This window comes from Xylocopa sonorina, chromosome 15 (genome assembly GCF_050948175.1).
Source record: "Xylocopa sonorina isolate GNS202 chromosome 15, iyXylSono1_principal, whole genome shotgun sequence".
In the NCBI taxonomy this organism is placed as follows: domain Eukaryota; kingdom Metazoa; phylum Arthropoda; class Insecta; order Hymenoptera; family Apidae; genus Xylocopa; species Xylocopa sonorina.
Window position 1 is genome coordinate 5,544,448 of NC_135207.1, and position 16,306 is coordinate 5,560,753.

Below are 16,306 nucleotides of genomic sequence, written 5' to 3' on the forward strand. Positions count from 1 at the left end.
AAACTGAACGGCAATCGCGACGAGAACCGTTACGCGGAATATTTCCCAACCGGAAACCGTTAAAATCGGATGAAGTTCCTGTCGCGACGCGTTCCCTGAAAAACGTCAACCGATTTTTAGGAAGCTTGATCCGCGGAAATGGGTCAAACCCTTAATCCCTTTTCGATCGTGCGCTCGACGTGCAAGGCGAATCCCCTATCGTCGACGCAGCGATTATTCAGACACCCTCTCGACACCTATATAAAGTATTCCAGGAATAATTCCGGCGCGCCGTCCTCGCGAAAACACAGTTCGATGAGAAATTGAATGCTTTCAACGGAAACTTCGTTAGAATGTTGACGAAGACTCGGGGGGGTAGTCGCGGAATCGTTAAGGCAATTTTACGGCTGAATTCACCTGCGATTTTATAAGCAAGAAACTTAGTTAAGACAGCAGATTGAATCAGAACTGCGTCGCGGAAGTACTCTTGTAGAATTTCATCGGTTCGACGGGCACGATAATTCGTTCTCGTTCGAACGTTAATTCTTTCCGCGTTATGTCGAGAACATGTTCAGCGAACATTATTAACGAAAGTTGCCCAAGCTCGTTCAAAGAGGGCTGTAGCAATTTTTTTCACCACGTTAGAAGAAAGTTGAGCACATTTCTCAGTAGTCGTCGATAAAGCCACCCCTCTGGACACGCCTCATTTAGACAAATCATCGTTGAACTCTTCCAGCTTCACCCTGTCTCCCCTATTCACTTCAAACACGGTGATTTCACGGGAAGCAGGCGCCAATTTCGCGGAAGGGATCGTGACAAATGACACTGTTTCGCTCCGTCTTTGATGTTCTCTCAGCGCGAAGGGTGCGCGCAACGCAGGAGTAAACGACCCCTAACTTTCTCGTTAAGTCCACGGCCACTGTGTTGCTCGTTCCGTCGTATTTTCTTCGTATCCTGTATCCATTGCACAGAGTATCTCGTTATTAAACACGTTTCTAGAATTGTAAAAGAGTAAGAACACGCTAACAACACATTTACTAGCGATAACGATAGACGAAGAGAAAAAAAATGGATCTGTTCTTAGTAAAACTGAATTAATGTAATATTCTTGGAAATTTTCAGCTACTAGAAAAAGAAAAAGAGTGTTCATTGGAAAGTACTTAGCCACCGCTAGTGCATGCGGCGAAAACTTGGCTGGCGAGTTTATCACGGCGGCTGGCACCCTCGTGGTTGCATCTTAAGCGAGAAATAAAAAGACATTCGCGATGGAATCTCGGGAAAAATTGCGTCACGTCTCAACAACGCTTCGGGTAGCCGCCATCGCTGCTGTTGCCGTTTCAATCACACCCGCGAATCGCCTCTTAAAAATTTCCTCCCCGACCTGGGGACCGATTATCGATCTCCGCGCAACACTCGCCGGACTTTCCCGTGCCAGTGTAAAAGCATTCTGCTTTTCAATTTACGAAACGATTTACCGAGGGATTGAAAAAACCCGAGCGAAATCACCGGTTGACTAACGGTTTTCAGACGGCGTTTTAAAGACTGCGGAAACCAGTTCGGTTTAACGTTGCCTGGACAATGGCGAGTTTTTCCGCGCGCATCAAAGCGAGGCAAACAAAATCGACGACGGGCGCAGCCGACAACAGACAGACGACGAATGCCTCGAAATTTGGTCGATCGAAAAAAAGAAGAGAGAAGTGTACCGAATAGATTCGGTATGCAATTACTCACGATGGCGCATCCGCCATCCCCCCGTTCCACCGTTAAGAAAATCGATCCTGGACCCGCGATCGAGAGCATCGAGCATCGAGGAACCGTCGTCGACAGTGGAGAACGATTGTCATTGTAGCCGAGAGGAAGGTTCCAAGCTCTTCTCTGCCGAGAGTTTATTTCAATTTCCAATCTAATAAGAAATTCTTTCGCAACTATTTCTCGCCGTGTTCCCTTTCTCCCTCGCGTTCTCATAGCCACCCGAGTAAATTTGTCTCCCGGCCCCCTTCCGTTTCTACCCCTATCGTTCGGTCTGTAACACCCATCGCCACTTTGCCAGCCACCCTCTTTGCCCCTCGACGCGTCCCACGGCCCGCTATCCTAGCCAGGAATCGCTATCACTCGTCTCTTTCGCGTCTTCCACCGTCATTCCGTACCCGTTCCCACCCCCTCGCCTTTTACACCGACTTATCTTCCGGTATCTGAGACAGCAACCCTCGTATCTCGTCGTCGTTTCTCAACATTTCAGCTTCCCTGCCTACCCTCCCTGACGACTCTCAGCGGTGCTCTATTACTCATTTGTTCGACGCAATAACACGACGAAGCGTCGATACCCCCGGGCGGACGTCGTCGTGCTCCTTGGGCGACGATTATTCCGCGATCACGTCCTCGTCTACGTTTCGTCGCTACCGTTATCAATCGCACAGTCGAGCAGTCTTCGTTCGACAGAGATTTAAGAGGCACGTGAGAAGTTGCTCTGTTAAAAATTTCTACTCTGACTCTGATCCACTTGGGCTATCATCCGAGTGCCTTCAGACTGAACTCAGATTTCAGAGAAGGTTTCTAAAATTTAACGTAAGTTGAGCTGATTAATAATCGTTACAGTGGACGAAAATCGGTGGCAGGTTGCACAATGCACCAGCAGGTGATAAATCCGAGCAGAGGTGAAGAACGAGCGCGATAATTTTACGAGAGGCCACGTGAAAGGGATATGAATATTTCATAGGCCTCTTGGATAGTGGACCAGCTGATAACGGAGTACGCGCGATAAATCATTTTTCGATCTAAATGTAAATACGCCGGGGCGACGATGCTAATGGAGACATCGCTCGCGACTGGCTTCGCCTCTAACCAGACAGAGCAACTCTTTCGATCCCATCGAACAAGTAACCCGAACAATCGCGTGGTATCGACGACTGAGCCGGCGGTCCGTAAAGTATCGCGCGACGAACCGACTGCTCCGTCGACGCTCGCCGTTTCGTATCACCGATGGCTATCTTCCCGTCCCTTTGTTTCGCACACTGATATCACGTCGACGGACGCGTTCACCAGCTCCCTCGGGGACGTAAACCGCAAAGCTTGTCCCTTTGTGTCGCGAGGAGGAAATAAATCGAACTATCGGTTCGTCAGATGGCCAACGTGCAGCTGAGAAACATCATAGATGCTGTAGAAAGTGCCACCTTAAAAATTTAAGCCACCTCGAGTCGATCCGTTCGATATTGCGAGCGGATTACACTCTCAAAGATTGTACTCGCGGTGGATGACTTTTCGCGACACGTTTACGAGTAAGATAATCATCCCTCTTTTAGCCATTGAATATTTCTAGCGAGAGATAATTCTAATGATCCATTTGCGTGAAAAATATCGTCGATCGTCGAATCGATCGTTCAACGTCGATCGAAAATATCCAATCGCGAGGTGGAGGAATTCGCTGCCACCCTCCAGGGCTCCTCTCCGCCATCTTTGTTCGCCGTGGCGAGCCAACAATACCGGATTCGATACGAGAGCGATCAACAACCGCGTCGTCGACAAGGGAAACTATTTCCTACATAAATGAGATCCTGGCACCGATCCGAGGATACAAGAATTCTCTTCATCGCTCATCGTTTCCACGCCCCTTGATCAGAAACGGAAGAGCCTCCAGTTGATGGGCTATCGCGGCGACGTTTCACGTATTCTGGAGCAGTGAATTCCACGGCGGAAATTAACGCAGCCCCGGCTTAACTGAACGCGGATCTCGATTATCTTGCTTCGACCCCAACGGTCTGATTATCTCGGCTCGGTAAACCGTGGGATAAGAGAAGAAATAGACGAAGAGATTGCCAAGCGAATGGTTATAGACAAATAATAGGGGTTGGAGGGAGATTGATCGATGAAATCATATTCAAACTATTTTCTAGGATAGGATTTGTGAAGGAGAAGAATTCTCAGAAAGAATTTTTAAGTTTCATCAATTTTTAATCCATCCGCGACGGTTTCAGCCAAATCGCCACAGTAGAACGAACAGAGTTTGGTCAGACGCGAACTATTACTCACGACTGTCCGTTTATTTTCCATCGTTAGTACTCATAATCGATCATGATCGTTATCGCGATCAACTTCAACGTATCGGCGTATCATCCGTTGCAGACGATCTTATACAAGATCTTACGCAAGATTTCGATCGAGCTGTAATCAATGAGGAGAATTTAATCAACCCTGTAGCTGAACGTCTGAGAGATGAAATAGCTGTCAAATTCCAAGACGAGTACACGACAGAACGGATTCAACAAGCTGGAAGATTAGCAGACAGCAGAACTGGTAACCTAAGTGCCATTACTAACGACCAACCGTCGAGGGTCGAAAGTCCCAGGATCCGTAATCCCCGACTAATTCAATACGAATTGGAATCAGCCCTGGCAACCTTCTCCGTCAGAGCCAGAGTCCCGTCATCCCTCTCCGTCTCCTCCTGTTTTCTCGTTTTCACCACGGCAAATCATCCTAATTTCACTCGACGTTTCCCAACGCCTTTGCTCGCGACGAGCTTTCTCTATTACCAGCGACGCTCGCGCGCGCCCCACCTACTTTTCCCTCTCGTCAGCCAGCGAAGTAACACTTCTGAGAGGCGAGCACGGGGCGTCGCCTGGAAACGGATATGAAGACGGAATTCGAATAACATGTTTACAGACGGTTCCTGTTCGTTGCTAATGGCCCCCGTACGAGCCCGGACGGGAGCTGAGAAATAAATCCCTCTCGCGTTCCGTGTCAGGAAAAACCTGGTGACCATTAAAGCCGGATCGATTCAGGGTGCTCCGAACCGGACGCAAAAAGACCGTTGCCGCACAGTTCGTTAATTGCACAGGCGTGCACGCGGATATACAAACATCGCGAAAACCCTCTCTTCACTCTTTTTTCGCTTTTAAGATTACGTTTATGAAAAATGCCACACCGCGACAGTTCACATCCCGACCGGATATGTAAGCTCGCGGTATCGACATCGACGGTAATTGGAACGGAAAACAGGATGCAACGAGCGCGACAAAGCTGCGAGCCTTTCACCGTCTGAGAATTATTTCGCGAAGCGGAAACAGGGGATGCTTGTTTTATCGCGACGCATCCTTTACGCGAAAGGATGTATAAAGGTTCGTTTGCGTATTCGCGCGCCGATAATCCTTCGTCGAGGTTTCCACTGGAAGGATAGGACCGTAGCCAGCGGCTGTATTATCCTCTTTAAGTCATCTCGCACGGAACTTTCCTCGTTACGGTTTGCTGAAGGATACTCGTGAGCCGCAAGAAATTCATTCCGCTGGTAACTGGGCGGATGGCGGAGGACGGCAGCCGCGGAGAAAGAATGGAATAATCGCGGGGACGATAAAAAGAACGAGGGGGATCGTGCTCGTTCCCGATTTGATGTTTAATTTTTCCAGATTACGAGCAGCGCGAAGTGTTACGGGTGGAGAGATAGCAATCGTCGCCAGCGATAAAAATTCCGCCTCAACGGGACGCCATCGAGCAATCTCGCGATAAAACTAATTCGAGAGCTCGGTGGGCGCCGAATCTGTCGCGTCCTCAGAGACGAGCGCTATAAAACGATTCGAAAGAAGCTCTAACTGCGTGCTACGCTTCCGAGTAGAGCAAGAGTCGGAGGCGAAGATTTTCAGTTGGAGAAGCAGCGAGTTAGTCTGCTAAAAAACGACAAATTAGTGGCAGAGGAAGTTTAGTTGCTCGTTCGCGAACTATTCTTCACTGCGATAGAAACTTGGATGAAAGAGTCGAATGAATTAGATGTATGTATGGATTCTCGTTATCTTTCCGCAGTTATCTATTACAATCTTTTGACGTTATTGGAAAGAAAAACCGAGAAGAGTATACTGGTAACAATTTTTTGCTCGAAACGCTGGTCGTTTAGTATTGATTATCATCGACAAGCGAGGCATAAAGTGTCACGAAGAAAAACGAGGAGATGCCTCGTTGTTGGGTGCGTGAAACGCGATACCAGCCGTCCCCAAAGGTGCCATTACCCTCCTTCATTCCTTCGCATCCTTCCTGCTCTTCGATTCACCGTAGGAAGTCATTCCTGAGTCACGATACTGGCATCGGGAATCCCCACGGTGGCCAAGCTTATCCCGTTCCCGGGAGCAAATTGGCACGAACGCAAATCAAATCGGTAGACGTGAGTCGAAGGGCGCGCGGCGACGCATAAATCAGCTGTTCGATCGATCGATACGTTTCGTCTATATCTCTCTCTCTGGTAATTTTAAGGGAGTATCTCTGGTAATTTTAAAGCAGCCACTCGCTTAGACGAAACATTCTTCCGGGACTGTCGCTGAACGATAAGCTTCGCGGATTAGTCGATCTCGCGGGGTGTGGCTGACGAGAAACGCTCGCGTATTCTTGGCTTGCACGCGCGAACATTAAATTAAATAACGATACTCTGTTCCCTTTACAGGAACGTCACGAATATTCGAGTGTATACTTTGCGCGAGGTACATCGAATACCCTTTGCAACGATCAAACGATATTTCATAGTTTAATTGAACTCTGAAATAAACATCCATAGGCAACAAATTTCGATATCGAAAATTATCTGATTACAGCCTGCGTTCAATGTGCGAGTATAATTTACCGAATCGCGCATTCATGGGTCGGGTAGAGGAGACAGGATATATTGCGTCTGAGCGTGTACGCGAACCAATTTCGACTCTTATTATTATTAAAATACGCATCGATGCTGGCGGGTAAATATTAATATCATGCGTTGTATGTAACCAACCGCGTGAATTTTGCTGGAGCCTAACCAAGCCTCGTGTCACGCGTATTCTTAATACGTGCAAAAAGGAGGTGGTACGTGATAAGGGCGGAAAAGTGAGTATAAGACATTTTGGGTTGATGCGAGGAATCCAGGATTGGCGACGAAGGGACAAGGGACCGAGGCGGTAAGATGGGAATGTAGGTGAAACGAGGGGCGTGCGAGATTACCGGGTCCCAGAGCTGCGAGAGATTGGAGCTAACCCCGTGACCCTGAGATTACCTCGACAATTACCGCAAATGCGAACGACCGGCTACGTGACAGCGTCGCGGTCGAGCAGATCGGTTTTGTCCCGCGAGAAACGGCGTCTCGCGGAAAATGGGTCACGATAGAGCGAATTAATGAATGATACAACCGCCCGCGCGCCTTTTCTTCGCGCGAGCGAGGACTTTCCCAGTGAACAGAAATTCTTCCGCGTCTCGAGAGTTTCGACGTATCCTTGAAAGGATCTCGACACTTCCGCGCGACATTGCTCTATTTCGATCGAATTAGAATTTTATTATGGTACTCCGTCATCGTGAAACGAATTTTCATTCTGCTCCCTGCCTTCGATGCGCTCTAAGGAAATCGTTTCCAAGGAATTTTACTTCCGTGCGACAAAGCTGAGGCGAAATTGTTAAACGGCGAACGCGCGCGGGGCAAAAGTAATCCGCGAGAAAAAATTCGATGCATATTTTATCCAGTTTTAGACAATTAGCCGAGGTTCTCGCTGTTTTCCGCGGGACGGTATAGTTATCGTGGCCGTTAAAAGGGATGCAAAGAACTTGGACGACTTAGCGGAGCGCGATTCACCGCGTTCCTTTTATCCCCCAGTTCCGAAACACTTTTTCGTAATGGCGCCCGGCACTGGAAGTCCTGAGCGTTCATTGTCATTTAACGCACACCGGCAGTTGTACGGTAAACAGCGCCACGTAGAAGGCGCAATCTTATGAATATTACAATTCGCCATCGTTCCCCAGGGAACTGGTTCAACAATCCGGTGATATTTCACAGCGGTGCCGTTCCACTGTTTCCAAATTATTTATCTAGCCTTCGATTTCCATAAATCGAAACCTTGGACAGACGAATTTCTTATCGAACAGGCCACTGACTGTCGAATAACGAAGAAGATTTATGCCAATATCACGACCATGGAAGCGTCGAGGTTTCAAATACGAATTAAAATGCACTCTATAGACACCTTTAATTGGATTTGATGCTTGAATAACTGGAGAGTAATGTTCGATCCATTGTTGATCGAGCTATTTATTAAAAGAAATTTGCGAAACAAGGTACGTTCGCGTGAATAAGCTCGCGAGGAAATGGCTTTGTCGCAGGAACTTGGTCCCGACTCGTCGTAACGACGATAAGTTGGCCGTGGTTCATGGCACGGAGGATTCATAAAGATGTTATCCTTTCAAGGAGCTTTATCAACCGTGAAACGCAATGAAAAATCGTGTGGGAGCTAAAGCAACCACACAATTATCGAGATAGTTCAACGGACTTGGAACGGTTACGCAGGTCAAAACCGTGAGAGGAAGGATACGAAAGAGAAAGAAGAGAGAAAGAGAAATCACGTGAAGAAACGTCAGGGCAGAAGTAGAAAAGACAAAGAGGGGCGCGATTCGTGAGTAGACGATCGTTCGCCATCGTGTAACCGCTTTCACGGATTTCGAGGACGATTCCACGGCTCTCTATGGTTTCTCAGTTCCGCATTTCCGTTAATAGCGACAACTCCGACAATAATTCTGCCGGAAACCGTAGCAGCGTTGCCAGCCGGCGACCTCTCCTACTGGTCGACGACGCTGGCAACCGATAGCACGCGAGGAACAACCTCGTTGTATCAATTTCCGTCGCTTTGCTGGCCACGAGTTTAATCGCGAGGAACGTCGAAAGAAAAAATAATCAGGTCGAGGCGATTCCGATGTGAACTCGCCTGCTGTGGACGTGCACGGTAACTCTTGAATGGTTGCATAGTTAACGTGGCGTAGAACTTTTGTTAACTCGTTGCTGGAGTCTACAAATTCGAATTCAATGATTTGCAATTGAGTTTGAGAAACGAGTTTCTTCTGGTCGCTACGAGTGTGGTTAGAGAAGAGATAGGAAGAAAGAAGAAAGAAAAACGTGTAGTTCTGGGCCTGGAGAACTACGTCCACATCAATCGTATAAGTAGAACAAGCTGTACGAAATCACGGTCACGTTACGAACGACAGTTACGATTTCTACACAGTGGATTTTTTACACAGTGGAATTCTTGAAACAATAGAGATATATACACGTTTAAGAGTTAAGAAGAAGCGTGGAGTATTAAAAGAGGCGTTGATCTAAAAAGGAGCGAACATTTCAACAGCGATTCTCTTAAATTTCGCATACGCTCCGCGCACGTTCCCGTGGATTTACGAGACGCTTGGATCCCGCTTCGAATTTCAAACTTACCAACCCTCGTGTGTCCGTCGTAAACGCGAGAACACCACGGACTGTACACAGCAAAGATCCCTAAATCTGTCGGCTGGCGAAAAAGTCACGCGCTCGTCATAAAGCCAATCCGCTGTAACAAATCTTAACACCAATCTAATATCGCCGCCGCCACCCTGTACAGGCGGGTGGTAGCGTTCGAGAATCCATTTCACCCTGAGTTTCGTTTCGTTTTGTAACAACACGCTACGACGCGAACGGGGGCCACGATTTCGAACGATTCGCGACGCGAGCTCTCCGCGTGGTACGTTAAAGGCTGGAAATAATGGAAAACGCTGCGCGATCCTCTCCAACAGGCTCGAGAGGGAGTAAAGGAGGGGTACTCCGTGATATCGCGAGATTCCCAGCGAGCCATCGATATGGAAATCCAATTCCACGATCACGCGACATGTAACGTTGTTTCCCTGCTTTTTCGCGGCTCCTCGACCGGCTAGGGTGGAGAAAACGAGCATCCTCCGACGGTGCTTCGGGGGTGCCTTCTTCAGGATTCGATCGTTTCATCTCGACGAGGCAGCCGGCTCGTCGAGAGCTCTGGCGTCTTTCAACGCCTCCACCGAGGGAAATCGTATTTCAGACGCCGGGTAATATTCGCCGGGAACGCGAGAACGCGGTTCTCGTTTAATTAACGAACGGAACTCGAACCCGTTCCCGGTCGGTCAGGTCGAATTTAATAAAGGCGCGCGAATTAAACGCGGCGTGGCGCGGTTAAAAATTCGTCGGGGTGCAGCGAATTTAAGAAAACAATCAGAAGGGATGAGCCGTCGTGGAATTAGAGTGGAGAGTCTGATCGTGGACGTTTCACGGGGTCGAGGGTGTGCGGGTCTTAGAAAAAATGGCGAGCCTGTAGTCCGCGGAGGAATATGAGAAGGACTCAGTGTCGAGGATCCAGATCGAATGAAAGTGTCCCCAGGGAAATACCTTTTGTTTTCCGAATAACTCCGTCGGAGCTGACTATGCTCGCAGGTAAAAGGTTCCGCTGGTTTCAAAGAGGAGAACGGAAGGACCTACTGTTCCCAGTGTAGCCGAGGAGACGACTCTTGCCAACTTTTGATTGACAAAATAGAAAGTCGCATTGCCTGAGATACTTCAAGACCAGAGCCGGCGTTCTGAAAAACGAGACGAACGGATTATCCACGTTGACGAGAGGGACCCTCGCTTCTAATTCACTGTTCATCCGTCTCGTTTCGATTCGCGTTTGGAAACTTGTATTAAAAGAAGAAGAAATTCGTATGGGAAGAAAAATAGGGACGTGGAGGAGAGTCCAATGTACTCGTCCATTCTATCGCAACCATGCGAAATTATAATTCCTCTCGGAGATCCCGACAAGAATCGCGACGAGGAAAATTCTAGAATTCCCAGTAAGAGATAGCTTTCGCGATCCGTCGGGCCATTGTACTTCCCGTTTCCTATTCTTTAGCTCGATCGTTCGAACAAATATTTTTTAATATCCAAGAGAAATGACGTTCGATCGTCCACTTGTTTACCGAAAATGTTCGAATGAATCCAGCAATCGTTAGGGTAAACGCGTAACGTTTCACGCAGCGTTAAATAACACAAATTTATTCATACACCATCCAAGAGAATTTGCAAAGAGACCAGACATCTCGAGCGATACTTCAATTTTTATTGGAATATTAAGATCAAATGGCCGAGACAGGACACTTTAGTCAAAATGGACAGCGCAGACGGCAGTTTGGAATGGCTCTTCGCAGCGAAGGGAAGAAAGGATTTATCGGGCAGCAAAACACGGTTCCACGCGAAAGAAAGTTCCCGTTGCTTTCGGCTACGGTCGATCGTGCCTGGACCCGACAAGCGTGGCGGCTGAATATCAAGCAAGCCACGCTCGACTGCCGCGAGGATTCGAATGACTATCGACGAAACGGTGGGGTGAACGCGCGAGGGGATGGTTTTTGGGGTGCTGGCGACCGTGAAGCTGCCACCTGAAATACGGATGAGAGAGCCTCGCGATGGGGTTCAGCCGGAGGGCGAACGAAGGAGACGAAGCGAGCGTCGCGGCGACAGAAATAGACATAGAGAAAACCGTGAGACATGTGTTGGCATTTACGCCACGACTTATCCGCCGCGATGGGCTTCCCTCTGGTTTTATTTCGCGCGGGGACGCCACTGGGATATTCCCTCTCGAATAAGCCGCGAGAATACGGCGTCTGCCAGGGAAAGGACCTACTCCACAAGTTTTAGCGCGTCTTAAAAGAATAAGTCGTTAGCTACGAGTGTACGTATGGGTCCGCGGTGTACATAAGGGATGTTCCCGGTTATTTTATCGGTCGAAGTGCCTCCTCGTCGCGAGAGTTCCAGTTAAACTTTCGTCCATTCTTCTTGGCAGCCGAGTTTTTGCGAGCAGCGCCTCTATCCGAAGAATTCGACTATTTCACTGGGATTGTCAGTTCCATTTAATTAAGTGGGGGGACTGGAAAAACCGATTCGAAGGAAAAGATCGTGGTATTAATCTTAGAGCCTCGAAGAACGGGAAGAAAGTATATATTGTGTCATATTTATACATAGAGCGCTTGATCACTGCTTAATAACGCGTTCCAACATCGAACTTGCGTCGTTCTTAATTATCTCGAGGCGAACATCCTCGAAATTTTGTTCGTTCTTTAACGGATATAAAATATATAAATGAAGAGGGTACTCGCGATGGCGGAATTTATAATCACTTTCGCGTGGCTCTCGACGGTCGTTAGAGGAGTATTTTCAAGGCGAGGCAGTACTCCTTGGTACGATCGAGTGTCGGAGGAAAGAGAAATTGACGAGACCAGGCCGAATCTGGGGACCATCGTGAAATGCCAGGTTACCACGCACCGCGGACCGTGAGAAATGTGTCAAGAGACAATCCAAACCAGCCGAGGAAGCTCTCCGAGCAGATCGAAGTTCGACGAGTCGTGAGATGGGATAAAAGCACGAGAGAAGGAGCAGAAAAATGATCGTGGAAATGCTCGCCAATTCACTTGGTATCATTTCCTGCTTTTCTTCTTGTATCGCGCGCTCTACTGTTCTCTTTGATCTCGCCAAGAGTTCGCTGCTATTAGAGCGACAGAGGGGCTGCCTTCGTACATCTTCCATTACCGATTCTCGCGCTCAGCTATCGAACAGGTTCGCGAGGATCCTGCACGCTCGTCCACGGTTCTCGTGACTATCCATACGTGATCTCGAAGCTCCCGCGGACTGAAGATACTTCTGACACCGCATACATCAATATTTAAGTGCGCCTTGCCCGCTCGATTTGCAATAAATCGCATTAAATCTATCTGAAAGATTCGAGCCGAAGTGGTTTCCGGAAGTGGACGTGGTACCACCTTGAAACATCGCGCTCTCCTCTGGCGAACGTTCCGCACCGGCATAAAGTTAGATAAACGCCGCTATCGGGACGCTCCTGTGAATCTTAATGTTCTCGCGTTAGTCTATCAAATTACATCTGCTATCGCGAAACGCTCGAAGAATATTCGAAAGTGTTTGGCTGCGGTTTTCAGTGGCTCCCGTGTTATCCATCTGTCCTTTTTTTCCACGCAGCTCTCCACTAATTAACGCGAATATCACAAATACGAACTGTATGTTTTAATTTTTATAGATTCTTAAACTGAATATCCGCAGGATTTCACGAGAAACGAAACGAGAGTGGAAAATAGCTCGCGAACCGTTCTCCGTCTCGAGGATCGACACCATAGATCCAAATTGGAACCATAGTCCCTCCAAATCGCGACGATACGCCTCGATAGCCTTGGAGGATGACGAACAATTTTATCGGTGAACCGTGCGGGATCCGAATGAAACGGCTAGTCAGCCGTTATCACCGAGGAACAGTCGACTGCATCGAGCAATGGCCAACGAGGAAAGAAGCGTCGTCACCCTCTCGTGGGAGCACGACGGAAACTACCGCGGTCGATTCGAAAAACGCAGAGATCCGTGAAGCCCAATTTTCGAACGGACTCACCGCCGCTCCTGGCATCGCGCGGGGAAAAGTCTAAAAGGATTAATTATCAGTCGAATTCACTGTTCAACGAACTGCGCGTCGATCACGCCTCCCTGTGATCGAGTTTCATCGCGGCAGCTACCGTGAATCCTTTCACCTTTTTTCGTTCGGCTTTGGGTACAGGGGCGAGAGGATCCGCAATTTTTGCGAGGCACGCGCGTCGCGAATGGGATCGAGACGGTTACACGTTGTTAAGGGAATCCATTTTCTACCATCCCTATCTAATGGATCGCGTGAAAATTTCTGGACGTCGAACAGTCGGACACGAGCGATACAGAAAATCGTGTGTCGCGAAGGAACGCGTCCCGTACCGCGCGTCGATCTCATTTTTCACGTCGATTTCCGGTTCCGCGCGAATTCCCACCCCCGTCGCGGTACGCTCGCAGCTGCGTTCGTAAATTGGACGAATTAATAACAGTAAATTCTTGGGGGCGCGTGCACCGATCGGGAATTGTAAATTTCCCCATGAAAATTTGAACAATATTGCTAGACGGTGCCGCGTCCGCTTAAAAATACAGAGTACTCGTGAACCGACGCGGCTACGCCCTGGATGCTCGAGTTAATTCGATCAAACGTCGAATGAAACAGAGAAATCATATTAGCTTTTGTTTAATAGCGCAAATTATTCTAACATCGCGAATCTCAAAATTACGGTTCGACGCGTTTGAGGATTTAATGAAAGCTTCATTTCCGCATTGAAAGCTCGAACGTATTCTTCCATCTCGACTTCGTCGAGCGTTTCATCGTCATTTCGACAACCTCAACGTCTCCGTTGAACGCGCATGTAGAGAGTGATGAATAGCGAACATAAATGTTTTCTATTCTTCGCTTTTTAGGAACAGTTAAACAGCGGCGTAACGTTAAACGGCGAACAGTGTCGGAATTTTCATGCGCGACGATTATTTACATTAATTTCATTGTTGCAGCTCGGCACGGTCGAGCGTTCTGCTGACGCGCGCACGAACGTCCGGTTCCATCGCGTTCGCGGCAATAAAAAATTCGTCTACCGTGCACCGCTTTAATTAACCGCCTGCGCCGTTTCGTGGGAAAAAGGAAATTGAATCTAATTAAATATAGCGCGGTCTCGATGCCAGTCACAGCAGCAGCTAAACTCGAGACAGCAACGTTTCCACCGATCTCGCTGGTTTAAACCCATGGTGACGACCCATCGCGTATGCACGTGTACGTGGGGGTGTATCCTGGTAGATTCGGGGTCTGATAACGATCCGGTCTTTCGTCACGGTTTACCGCTACACGAGATCGTGAACGGAACCACGACAACTGTTACGCAGCCGCCCAGTATCCGGTACATCAAAAGCAGAACGCGTACTCGAGATCGCAGGGAGATCGTCGGACACGAGGTGTAACGAGTGTGTCGGATGGCGTGGCGGAATTATCTTAAAACGTGGTGGGACCTATTCGCGCTAGGTGATATTTCAGGGTCCCGAGATTCCAAAACTTTTCAACTTTCCTCGTTAATCCGGTTAATCCACGAAATATCGCGAGACGAACGTGAGGGGCGCGGAAAAGTTATGCCAGCGAATTACTTCATTTCCGAGCCGGGGAATAGGTTTTTAAGCGAAGAAGTGCTCTTTATTTACACTGGGGGAAAGAAAAAGAAGGAAACGGGGAGAGAGGACCCTTCAACTCTGACACACTCGGTTCAAATGTCCTTTTATTCAAATGAAATTTCCGCGAAACTTTTACGCGGCACCGTTGGCGCGCCGATTGTGGGGCAATTTTTTTTCCTCCCTCGAAAGGAGCCTTTTTTCTCCGTTCCGTTCGGTGGTTCCTCGAGGAGCGGGGTCGAACGAATAATTTCGACTGTAACGAGTGCACGGAGAGCTCCGGGTCGCACGCGAGGACGTAAATTCTTCGTTAGCCGAGAATTTCAGTGCGTCGATGCACAACGAACGCGGCGAAGACACCGATGCGACGATTTCTCGAACTTTTTTAATAAAGCACGCCCTACGAACCGTCCCGATTGCTCGTTATGCGCGTCGTTAATGGCATTGTACACAGAACGGCTTTCAAAGTTGTTTAAAGGGCCATCAGTTGGGCAAACCGACGACTCCGCGATCGCCATTCATATTTTATCAGCCGCTCGATCGATGTAAAAATATTCACCGCGGAATAAAATTATTATAAATTCCTCTGTATTAAAATCAACCTCTTCCAGGATCGACGAAAGTTTGATTTACTCTTCCCGTCGCAACTATTCCTGCGAAAATATTTAACGATCCACGCTGCACGGTTTCATTTCCAAGTCGCTAACCCATAAACTGGATTGTTATTATACGCGCAAATGCTTTGAAATCTCAGGGTGTGACTCGAATACCGTGAATTCACTTCGAAGATACGAAAAGACTCTCCTAACTAGTTTCAATGGGTTCAGACAAATTTCTACCGAACTTCTCGAAATTTGCAACTAAATACTTTAATCGCTGAATGATTTCCTTTGTCTCCAGGCATGAGGCCAAAGATGAAGAACCATTACAGAGCCCACCAATTGTCCGTCTGGTTGCGGTTGGTCCCGGAGCTCCATCGAGCCGGGATGGAGGACGTGGATTCGAGGCACAACCTGTTCCGCGGCCACTCGGATCCCAGCTTGTACGACGGATCGGTTCGACCGGATCCGCTGAGCAGGATCAGCGAGGAATTCAAACGAAAGAACGTGACGACAGAGCCACCGACCACCACCGACTACAACGCGGCTACGTGCGCGAGCTACATCCAGAGCACGAATCTGCAGAACGTCCACAACGCCAGCACGGACACCCTGGCCAGCCTGGACGCAGCTGGGTACGTAATAAGCAATCTCGGTCGGTGTAATGAAGGCATTAATAAAGAACTTTAGTACTGGCCTACATCTTTCAAACGACGTCTGTATACTCGCTAACGAGGTAGCGAGGATTGGTGGAACAGTAAGATCGTGCGAAGTGGTTGCTTCGGATTTTTGAGACGCTATTCTTCATGGTTGGACTTTGATTATATTCCAGCAACGAATGGTTAATGAGAAATGCTAGACGTTCGTTCGATACGTTTGTCTTTCTAATAAAATCATCCGACTGTTTTGAAGTGTTCAATTATTTCGATAGCGAGTG

At 48.3% G+C, this 16,306-nt stretch overlaps 1 protein-coding gene across 3 annotated transcripts in view; it reads left to right on the forward strand.

Moving 5' to 3' along the window:
- Nucleotides 1-16,306, forward strand: part of Nlg-4 (neuroligin 4) — a 207,424-nt gene that overhangs the window by 188,304 nt on the left and 2,814 nt on the right. For all 3 annotated transcript variants that reach the window (XM_076907144.1, XM_076907147.1, XM_076907146.1), the window contains exon 10: nucleotides 15,671-16,004. In XM_076907144.1, the coding sequence (XP_076763259.1) occupies nucleotides 15,671-16,004 (334 nt within the window). The remainder of the gene's footprint in view (nucleotides 1-15,670; nucleotides 16,005-16,306) is intronic.